Below are 11,975 nucleotides of genomic sequence, written 5' to 3' on the forward strand. Positions count from 1 at the left end.
CCCAGTGCCCTTTGTTTAACCCAGTATTTCCTGACGAGTTCTGAGCCTTGTCCTGCTCATGGCACATCAGATGTTCACGTTGCATGTAAGCTTCTATTTTCTTAGTACAGCAAACCAATCAGCACTTTATTATATATGCTCCTGCTTACTGATTACTTCATAAATGTGTATTTTGCCTGCTCAACCAGATGGTAGATTAAATTCTTTTTTTCCTAGTCCTGTGGTAGCGGTCCGACAAACAATTCTTGACTGATGACTGCATTTCCACAAACCTCTAAACATTCCTTGAGAAGTACTTTTGCTCTTTTCAGGTTAGTAGACGAGGTAAAAGACTTTTTTTAAAACTGAAAAAAAATAGCTTGAAAAATTAAGAGACGATATGCAAATTGGATTTCCTGCAAAGTCCCTTAAAAATCTATTTTTGCATGTATTCTGCTTTCTAAAACAAGAATGTTCAGCAAACAAACATAAGGCTCAAGATGGAAAGCTGGTTTTGCTTTAAAACAGGCTCCCTGGTGCAGACCTATGTAGACCTGCTTGCCCTAGGGTGGACTCCCTGCCCTGAGCCCGGGCAGTTGGTGTAGCAGCAATGTGTGATGGCTGCCTCCATGGGGGCCTCCTGAAGGACAGGCCAGCAGTGGTTTCAGCTTCTGCAGCATGATCCTGCTTCCCCTCCAGTCTAGGAATGGTAGCAGCTTCCTAGATTTCTAACCCCTGTGTTGCCTCATCCACCCCAGTTGGCTTCCCAGCCTCTTCTGTTACCTGGCAACCAGCTCCCTGCATTCCATTCCATTTCCCAAACTCGGATAAGACAGGAGGAATGTGGGTCTGAAATGCTACAAGACTTTGAGCCAATAATTTAAACTTTCTGTTTTCTCCTTGTAAAATGCATGTCATGATGCCTACCCCAGGGGCTGGCTTACGTATGAAACAACTGAGAAGGAGCCTGATCCACTGTTAATGAGGAGTCTGGTCCACTGGCTCGTTCATTTTAAGAACACAGTAAAGGTCATTTCACTCCCTTCTTTTTCACTGGCATGGTGAATTATGAGACAATAAAATGAATATGAGAAGAAACAAAGGTTTCAGCTTTCATTTTCTACGGCTATAAATAATATAGCAGGGAATTTAGATTTTAACTTGCCATAAGTAGGAAGGAACAAGATTCATCTGATAAGTTTATGTTTAGTACTTTGCCTACCTCATGACACTATTACATTAGTCTCACATTGCCATATTAAAAATGAGGAAACAAAGTACACAGGGAATAGAGAACTCATTTTTTCAAACAACAAACACCAAGTTGGTCACAGGGATAACACTTATTGCGCAATTCCCATGCTATAAAATACTTCAAGGGTGTGGGGGGTGTGTGTGTTGGTGGGGCTTCTAGTACCATAGATAAGGTAGGTTAGGCACAATGTTACAATGTTGATAATTATAGAAGGTGATGGGTACAAGAGGAGGGTTGATATTATTCTCTCTGTCTCTGTGCTAAAAGAAAGTTTTAAATATTTTTGAATCTTTTTAAGAGCTAGTAAAGTCATGCTCAAAATTCTCCAAGCCAGGCTTCAGCAACATGTGAACCGTGAACTTCCAGATGTTCAAGCAGGTTTTAGAAAAGGCAGAGGAACCAGAGATCAAATTGCCAACATCCGCTGGATCATGGAAAAAGCAAGAGAGTTCCAGAAAAACATCTATTTCTGCTTCATTGACTATGCCAAAGCCTTTGACTGTGTGGATCACAATAAACTGTGGAACATTCTGAAAGAGATGGGAATACCAGACCACCTGACCTGCCTCTTGAGAAACCTGTATGCAGGTCAGGAAGCAACAGTTAGAACAGGACATGGAACAACAGACTGGTTCCAAATAGGAAAAGGAGTACATCAAGGCTGTATATTGTCACCCTGCTTATTTAACTTGTATGCAGAATACATCATGAGAAACGCTGGGCTGGAAGAAGCACAAGCTGGAATCAAGATTGCCGGGAGAAATATCAATAACCTCAGATATGCAGATGACACTACCCTTATGGCAGAAAGTGAAGAGGAACTCAAAAGCCTCTTGATGAAAGTGAAAGAGGAGAGTGAAAAGGTTGGCTTGAAGCTCAACATTCAGAAAACAAAGATCATGGCATCTGGTCCCATCACTCCATGGGAACAGCGTCAGACTTTATTTTTTTGGGCTCCAAAATCACTGCAGATGCTGATTGCAGTAGGAAATTAAATGATGCTTACTCCTTGATAGGAAAGTTATGACCAACCTTGATAGTATATTAAAAAGCAGAGACATTACTTTGCCAACAAAGGTCCGTCTTAGTCAAGGCTATGGTTTTTCCAATGGTCATGTATGGATGTGAGAGTTGGACTGTGAAGAAAGCTGATCGCCGAAGAATTGATGCTTCTGAACTGTGGTGTTGGAGAAGACTCTTGAGAGTTCCTTGGACTGCAAGGACATCCAACCAGTCCATTCTAAAGGAGATCAGTCCTGGGTGTTTGTTGGAAGGACTGATGCTGAAGCTGAAACTCCAATACTTTGGCCACCTCATGCGACAAGTTGACTCACTGGAAAAGACTCTGATGCTGGGAGGGATTGGGGGTGGGAGGAGACGGGGACGACAGAGAATGAGATGGCTGGATGGCATCACCGACTCTGTGGACATGAGTTTGAGTGAACTCTGGGAGTTGGTGATGGACAGGGAGGCCTGGCGTGCTGTGATTCATGGGGTCGCAGAGAGTCGGACATGACTGAGTGACTGAACTGAACTGAACTGAAGAGCTTATATCTCCCTAAAGTTACACAAAGGGTTTCCCTGGAGGCTCAGTAGTAAAGAATCTACCTGCCAATGCAGGAGACATGGGTTCGATCCCTGGGAAGGGATGATACCCTGGAGAAGGAAATGGCAACCCATTCCAGGATTCCTGCCTGGGAAATGCCATGGAGAGAGGAGACTGGCAGGCGGCAAATCATGGGGCTGCAAAAGAGTTGGACACAATTTAGCAACTGAACAACAACAGAGTCACACAAAGGGAATATCCTAGCCATTTTTACTTGCTTTTAATACTGAAAACCCCAAAATAATGGAGAAGGCTAGTATGAGAGGAAAAATTCCTTTACTAAAAAAATAATCAGTGAGAAGCCGCTGTGTGCTAGGTTTTATAGGAGGAATAATTATTTAAAGTAAGTAAATGAAAGGTGTGATGCATGATATCTTCCTGCTTCTCTAAAAACATTTGTTATCAAACTATAGAGATACAGGATAACCTTCTTTGGGGTTCTCATATAAAAGAAGACACAAATTAAGGTTTAACTGCATATGTATAATTCTGAAATCCTCATGTTTCCTTGAACTCCATTTGCTTTTCTCTAACATTTTAACATTCCAGTGGATACACCCAGGTGGCAGTGTAAGGGCACTCCTTTTTGCCCAGTTTTCACAACATTGATTTTCCTTCTGCCTTGTTTAGCTTAGGGGTTCCACTGTAGGAAGGCTTTTTGAATTTCCTCTGAGTCAAAGATGATGCCATGAGAATTTAAATAGCTACTCTGCTACTTTTGTACTAGTCTTTAGGCTGTGCTTGTGATTTTTATCTATGAAAAATGCAAGAGAAGACCAGGAATGGACCATCAGGATAATTTCTGTGTCCAGGGCACCCTGTTCAAAACAGGACACACAGTAGGTGGGCAATAAGCAACTGTGAACATCTTTGGCCTTTACCAAAGTTATGTTCTATAAGTTCTCCACAGTCAGAAGGAATTCCATAAATTTTAGGAAAACTAACTATAGATCCTTTTTCTTCTGGAGTTAATGACTCTCCCATCTGAGGAAGCAACTTACATAGATGGTACTCACTGGATCTAGTAATTTCACACTTCTCTTAAGTGAAAGACACTGGATATTTTTTCTTTATGGTAGCTGCAAAGCTTTCTGGGTCATTTTTTTATGAAAAGAAAATGAGACAACTTGAAGAAGAGAGGTTTAGAATCACACTAACAGGATTTCAATCCTTAACACAATTTAAAGGGAAGATTCTGGGAAGATGAAGTAGGAGGTACCAGGAATCCATCCCCCGACCTGGAACAAAATCTCCCTGGCAGAACCTGTCTGATGTAACTACTATGAAGCTCTTGAGTCCATCAAAGACTTGCAACTTCCAGGGGAACATTTAAACGATAAGTTTTGGTTAATTTGCAAAATGCTCTGCTCAGCAGCAGGTGCCCATTCCTCGTCCCCAATTCACAGCTTAGGTGGCTCGGGGTAAAGAAGACTCAGGAGACGTGGGTGTGAGCTCTGGGTTGGGAAGATCTCCTGGAGGAGGAAATGGCAACCCACTCCAGTATTCTTGTCTGGAAAATCCAGTTGTCAGAGGAGCTGGACGGGCTACAGTCCACGGGGTCGTAAAGAGTCAGACAGGACTGAGTGACTGAGCACACACAACTCACAGCAAGCACGTGTGCACTGAAGCAAGCAAAGCGGACTCTGCCCTCCAAATATCGCGGATCTGCACTCTGAGCACGATCGCTCACGCCCAGGGAGAGGTGCAGAATCAGAAAAGACCCGAGAAGCTCTTAAGTGTACACTTTTGGCTGAACCTTGGCACAAAAAGAGCCCATCATTATCAAAAACAAAACAGCAAACCCTAGGGAAAGAGAAGAATCTGATTTCCAAAGCTTTCAATGATTCAAATGTCCAGTTTTCAACCAAAAAAAAAAAAAAAAGAAATCACAAAGCATGCAAAGAAACAGAGATGTATTGCCCAATCAAGGGAAAAAAAAACACAAATAAAAAACAGAAATTGTCCCTAAGAGCTGATAGTAGATACACTAGATAAAAACTTTAAAACAACTGCCTTAAAGATGCTCAAAGAATTAAAGCAAGTGGGGAGACAGTCAAGAAAACAATGCATAAACAAAATGGAAATACCAATAAAAGATAGATAATCTAAAAAGAAACCAAAAACAAATTCTAGAGTGGAGACATATAATAACTGAAATGAAAAAAATCACTAGAGGGATTCAAAGGCAGACTTGAGGCTGAAGAAAGAATCATTGCAATCAAAAATAGGACAACTGAAATTATAGAGTCTGGGGAACAGAAAGGAAAATGATTAAAGCAAATAGAGCCTACAGGGTGTCCCTGGTGGCTCAGACGGTAAAGAATCTGCCTGCAATGCAGGAGATCTAGGTTTGATCCCCGGGTTGAGAAGATCCCCTGGAGGAGGACGTGGCAGCCTACTCCAGGATTCTTGCCTGGAGAAGCCAATGGACAGAGGAACCTGGCGAGCTACAGTCCATGGGGTTGCAAAGAGTCAGACACAGCTGAGTGACCAACACAATGACAAACAGAGCCGACAGGACCAGAGCGACGTCGTCAGGTATACCTGGGCTGCTTCCACGGACGGCCGTTTTTTGAGGCACCACCTTACTGTTTTCCACAGCGGTTGTACGGATGAGCGAAACACTGTGTGTGTGTGTGTGTGTGTGTGTGTATTTCAGCCTTAAAAGGAAGAAAATTTTGATGTATGCTTTAACATGGATGAATCTTGAAGGGATTAGTGAAGTCTCTCAGTCGTGTTCGATTCTTGGTGACCCCATGGACTGCAGCCTACCAGGCTCCTCTGTCCATGGGATTTTCCAGGCGAGAGTACTGGAGTGGGGTGCCACTGCCTTCTCCAGGGGATCTTCCCCACCCAGGGATTGAACCCGGGTCTCTCGCATTGTAGGCAGACACTTTACCACCTGAGTCACCAGGGAAGTCCAGTGAAACAAGTCAGTTACAAAAAGGCAAAGACTATAAAATTCCACTGATTTGAGGTGTGTAGGATAGTCAAAATCATAGAGATAGAAAGTAGAATGATGGCTGGCAAGGGACTGAGGGGAGGGAAGAATGCAGAGTTACTGATCAACAGGCATCAAGTTGTGGTCAAGGAAAATGAATAAGCTCTAGAGATCTGCTGTAGAATATTGTATCTACAGTGAACAACAATGCACTGCATAGTCAAAAATTTGTTAAGAGGGTACATTTCAGGTTAAATGTTTTCATAATACAATCAAAATGATAAGGAACACAGATACTGGAATATAGGACCATGCGTTCAAATGTAGATATGAAAATTGAATGAGAATGTATTGTTTAATGGGTATAGAGTCCCAGTTCTGCAAGATAAAAATTGTTCTGAAGCTAGACGGATGGTCGCACAAGAATTATGAATATTTAATTCCACTGAACTTTACAGCTATAAATGGTAAAGACAGTGCATTTTCTGTGTGTTACCACAATAATTTTTTTAAAAAAAACCTCAAGGAAAAAAACCAAAGCAAAGACAGGTTGCTTAGAGGTTTTATACTCCATTGAGATAGTCTACTCAGAACTAATTACCTTTGGAACCTCAAGCGGCCACCCACTGTTTCCACCACCAGCAAGCTACATCATTCTTTAAAAAGTATTTATAGAATACAATTAAATTTCTGGGAAGTGTCACAATGGATTAAAGAATAATATCATCAGGTGTACTCTTAAGTCTTATCTGCAATGGGAAGCAAACCAATTGGGAGACGGCGGCGGGGGAGGGATGGGGGCGGGGCAGAAGGTGACGGTGCTGTGCCCTTTTTGCAGAATCTATAATTTACATTCCTTACTCTCAAAAGTCATTGCAGTCAAGTGGTCTGTCCTGCCAGGGAAGGTTTGTGACACTCTTCCCAGGCTGGTCACAATGACGGGGCCTCCCAAATGACTGAGCTCCTAGATGACTCTGCCACTGGACCGATAGGTCTAATTAGGCTAAGAAGCATCTTTAATTAACATGGTCTAATAGAGTCAACTTATGACTCAGGAATATGATTACTGGTGTCAGCCAACCAAATGTACTCTTCTTCATGCTTCATCATTATGAAGGTCATCAGATGTTCTTCAAATCTAGCTTTGTAAATTTTTTGTTTGCTTTTTTTACTAAAACCACATAGTTCTTCAAAAGATCAGATCCATAATACTCATAGTATTCACTGGGAAAATATACATCGAAGCCTTTCACTGATTGGCTTTATAGGTAGCAGTCCCTTAAACAAAACACATCATAGATACATCCTTCAATTATTTTACCTTATTCTGCCTGAATTTTTAAAGTTAGCTCATTCACAATCTTTCTCAGTATTTAAAGGATCTCAGTAAAGACATTTTAATTATAGGACTTATTGAAGCATGATATACATATATGCAGATATGCATTATATAGTGTTTTTGTATAAAATTTTTGTATTAATAAACTGCATAAATGTTATATTTAACAGCATGTAATATAAATCATATATATGTGTGTATACACATATATAAATTGGCTCCATAGATCTTTAAGGGATTATAGATGGTCTACTGTGTACTGTGTGTTCGTATATTTTGTTGTGGGAAAGTGGTCCACAACTTTCATTTAACTCTCAAAATGGCTGTGTTCATCCCCTCACAGCCACCAAAGGAAAGTGGTTAGAAACCAACGTCTAGAGCTATAGTGCCTAATACAATAGCCATTAACCACTCACGCCATTAAGCACTTAACTGAGATGTGCTCTGAGTATAAAATACACACCAGATTTTGAAGAAAGTGAAAAAGAAAATTTACAATATCCCAATGATTTTCACATTGACTCCATGTTGAAATAATACCATTTATGATATAGTGGGCTGATTAAAATATGTTGTTAGTATTAATTTCCTCTATCAGCTAATGTGACTACCAGAAAATTTAAAATCACATATATGGTTCACACTATATTTGAACAGTTCTGCTTAGGGAAAAGTTAGAGCTTCATCACTGGCAGGTTGCTGATTCTAGGAGGTTCCTAGTAGCAGAAAAAGAAAATTTAGAATAGTTCCAACACTGGATTATAAGAGAGGTTTCAACAAAGATGTCAGACTGTGCCTGAACATAATAGGGTTAAAAACATACCTTTAAACTATTTTCATCCCAATATTCCAGCACAATTTCCTTTAAAGAATCATGAATTTGGAAGAAGAGTGATGTTAGCTCTGAACCACTGTTATTGATATTTGCAGATAATTCATGTGGTGCATTTTGATAAGAACCTTAGGACAATAATGACTCAAAGTAAACTTTTGCTCTTAGCACCTCGATAGGATGCTACATTAAAAAAAACCCAGAAAATGGAGAAGGAAGCATTCATGAAGAAGAATCTCTAGGGAAATGGAAATTCTCTGTCATTAACAATGTATGGGTATGGTACTTTTATTCAGGAAATAAGTCTTCAGCAACCCTTATGTGGTACCTATTATCATTCACATTCTATAGATGTGGAAACCCGGTTGAAAAAAGAGAACAAATTCTGTCTCATTTTCTCCTTTGAGGCTAATACTGAGTCTGACACACAGTAGATGGTTAGTGAATGGCAACTGAAAGGGGACATTTTACTGATCCCAGTACAAGGTTTCTCTCTAAAGAGTGTCTGATTACAACACTCTTGCTGTTCCCAGTACCACATGACGAGAGAGAAGGGTGTACTTCACTATTTTTTTCAATTCTCTTCATAAATCAATGGGATATAAATATTTCTATCCTTTCTGTCAACAAGACTTATGTGTATTATTATTTTTGGAAAGCATCCTAATATTATATTAAAGCATGCTTCTTTGTTCAAAACATTACAAGTACCAGCTTGACTGGATATCACACGTACATGGCTGGACAAGCATTCAGTGCATTAAATAAATGGAACATCTTTGCCCCGATCCAAGCAATAAAGTATAGAGTCTCCCTCTCGTTTATGTTCCTTGGAGCTTTGGGATTTTTCTCCTTGCCCCGCCCCACTATCTTGGTTAACTCTCTACTTTGCGCTGGAAAATGCACGCCCAACAACACGCCTCTGAAAGTTTTGCGCTTTACTTAAGAGTTAAATACAAACTCTAGAGCTGAGCGCTTTCTGAGTCCGTGTTCATCCAGGAATCCGCGTCCGAGGGCAGAATTCCTCCAGCAACAATCCCTGTGCCATTCAACTTGTGAGCCTGAACTCACGCCGACTAGCACGTGCATGTCCGAGCCGGCTCCCACATACCACAGCAGGGTGGGTCTCAGCCTCTCCCGGAGCCTCCCCTGAAGGTCTGAGAGGAGGTCACAACCTGTTCCCCAACCCTTGCTCGCAAAATCCTGAACAGCGACCTCGCCTACAGCCCAGGAGCACATTCCCTTCCCAGTCCTGCCCAGGGACGATCGCTCCTATTTACCGTCTTGTACCACCAGCTTGCAAATGCCATGGCGACGATGGATGTGCTCCGAGAGATGGATGTGCTCGAGAGACCGGCGAGGACACGGGTGCAGCGCAGCAAGGGGCCGCGGGTTCGCACTCCACCTGCCGCAGACCTGGCTGGGGCTGAGCTCTGCAAGCCCCACGGCTGTCAGGGGGTGGGCAAGGCAGCTGGGCGGGGCCTATACCGACCCCGCCCCTCAGGTTGACCCCGCCCCCGGTTGACCCCGCCCCGCCCCGCCCCGCCCCGCCCCGCCGGTTTGGCTCAAAGCTGCTTAGGGAAGAAGTGTTATTGCTCCAGGCAGCCACGCCCTGCAGCCTGGACTGGACGCGGAAGACCCAATTTTTCTGCTGAAATGTCCTACAGGCTCCGGAATGCCGGGGGGGTCCCAAATGAACTTCATTCTCCTTTTACCCTCATACGCTTCTCGCCCACCCCCGTCTCATCCACCAACTTTTCCCAACGCGTGAGAAGTGAGCAAAAGTCGCTCAGTCGTGTCCTGACTCTGCCACCCCATGGACTATCCAGCGCAGGGGATTCTCCAGGCCAGGATACCGGAGTGGGCAGCCAGTTCCCTTCTCCAGGGGATCTTCCCAACCCAGGGATCGAGCCCAGGTCTCCCTCATTGCAGCCGGATTCTTCACCAGCTTTGCCACCAGGGAAGCCCACTCCAGTGTGGCTTGCGCCGCGCCCAGTGCACTTGGCAGGGACCCAGGGCCATCCGTGGGCCCCTCCAGTCACCTGCCCAGAGGCAGGTTCTGAGTCCACACGCCCCTCTCTCCAGATGCTTCTCCGGGCCCGGGAGGGGTGGCGCCCAGGGGCAGCAGGCCAGGCAGGCTAGCTCCCCTCTGGAGGTGGACCCGCGGCTTCGGGGGGCCCCGAGATCCTCCCCGCGCTCGAGTCCGGCGGTAGGAGCGCCACTCACCTCCTGGGTGTGGCGGGCAGCGCGCCGGGGCCGCGGGGAGGCGGCGGGCTTCGGGCCCGGCTGGGACATGGCGAGGCCGGTGCGAGCGCTGCCTCCGGGCGGGCGCGGCGGAGCCTGGAAGGGAGGCCCGAGCCGGGGAGCGCTGGGAGGGAGCGAGGGCGCGGAGGGGCTGGCGGGCGCGCCTGTGAGGCAGCTTTTCCGACCCAGCCCGGACCCGCGGGGGCTCCCCCTCGCCGGGCAGGGCCCTCCCCTTCCTGCCTGCAGCTGGCTGCGCCCGGGCAGCAGCGGCCCGGGACGCCCTGTTTGCAGCTCACACCCTGATCCCGTATCTTCTTCCAGGGACACCCCACCCCACCCCCACCCCACCGCACCCGAGGTCTCCTTGGGTGCCCCAGTGGGTCCCAGGGAGGAGGGGCTGGAGGTGGCGGGGTTCCTCCTCCAACTTGCCTAGACTTGGCTTGCAGTTGTGCAAGGAGAGCGGAACCGGGGCGTGGCCCCGTCTACACCTCAAGCCCCCCTCCCTAAGAATCTCAAGAATTAGACAGCTTTTCTGCAGTCTGCTCCGGGTTAACCAGGAGAAGAACTTACCAACTCAGATGGCCCTGGGGCCTGAACCCTCTGGATAAGGAAGCAGATTGCAGAAACAAATTGGTCTATGTGTGACTTCGTGTGTTGTGAGTGTGTGTGTGTGTGTGTACACACACGGGCCTCGGTATGTTTTATGCCACTTTATGCGGTGGAGGGTAGTTTTGAAAGTGCAATGATGTTTCCTGTGGAAGAAGCCTTAAGTTCCAATCAAAACCTAAGAACAGTCCCAAGTTTAAACCCCATAACCTTTCAGGAGGCTGTTGAATTTTGTTTGCGAGGTGGCCGGATTGTTTTTGTCTTTGGTTCATCTTAAACAGCACTTCCTGGTTTGGGGCTGTGAAATAGAACAAGCCTGAAGTGAAATGTTACAAGCCAGACTAGAAAAGGTTCCTCTGCAGTGATTGCCTGCCTGTGGTTGCTGCTGGTTTGTGAAGATCCGATAGAAGAAAACCTGTTAACCCTGCCATGGCATTGACAATGTGGGCCTTGGGGTCACTGCTGTCTGTGGTGCTGCGTTTCAGACAGTTGGGGAGAGGGGGTGCAGGTTACAAAGAAAGACTGGTCATGCTGAATGGACCTTGGCAGAATGGAATCCTTGTTTCCTTCTCCCTTCTCGTTTTGGGCATTCTGGCTTACCTTTATTCAAGGGACCGACTAGCGTCATTCTTCATGGGGGAAAGCAGGGAGGGACGATTTCAATGCATTTCCTCTTAAAGGAAATATCTGTGTATCTGGTATTTCCAAAAAACAGCATTAACAGTTTTACTTTTGTCGGATCGTCACAAACCAGCAGCAACCACAGGCAGGCAATCACTGCAGAGGAGCCTTTTCTAGTCTGGCTTGTAACATTTCACTTCAGGCTTGTTATAATTCACAGCCCCAAACCAGGAAGTGCTGTTTAGGATGAACCTAAGACAACTTACGTGTTTCCCTTGTGGCTCAGCTGGTAAAGAATCTGCCTGCAATGCAGAAGACCTGGGTTTGATCCCTGGGTTGGGAAGATCCCCTGGAGAAGGGAAAGGCTACCTACTCCAGTATTCTGGCCTAGAGAATTCCATGGACAGTCCATGGGGTCACAAAGAGTTGGACACGACTGTGTGACTTTCACTTCACAAGACAACTTATACATAATTTGAATCAACTTGGATATGGGGCCTATGATTGCCCATTCAAGAAAAACTGGTTGTGGCATCAGTTACATTCACAATT

General features: G+C 45.0%; 1 protein-coding gene across 6 annotated transcripts in view; it reads right to left on the reverse strand.

The window, feature by feature from the left end:
* Nucleotides 1-10,511, reverse strand: part of CAST (calpastatin) — a 125,299-nt gene extending 114,788 nt beyond the window's left edge. For 2 of the 6 annotated variants that reach the window (XM_055429450.2, XM_055429449.2), the window contains exon 1: nt 10,179-10,511. In XM_055429450.2, the coding sequence (XP_055285425.2) occupies nt 10,179-10,247 (69 nt within the window). In that variant the 5' untranslated portion in view covers nt 10,248-10,511. Of the gene's footprint in view, nt 1-9,232; nt 9,385-10,178 lie in introns of those variants that run through there. The other 4 variants (XM_055429453.2, XM_055429448.2, XM_055429452.2 and 1 more) reach the window with 3 other exon arrangements.
* Between the last annotated feature and the right edge of the window lie 1,464 nt (nt 10,512-11,975).

The sequence above is a fragment of the Moschus berezovskii genome, chromosome 8 (assembly GCF_049115385.1).
Source record: "Moschus berezovskii isolate FMDL1 chromosome 8, NW_MosBer_1.0, whole genome shotgun sequence".
NCBI classification, from domain to species: domain Eukaryota; kingdom Metazoa; phylum Chordata; class Mammalia; order Artiodactyla; family Moschidae; genus Moschus; species Moschus berezovskii.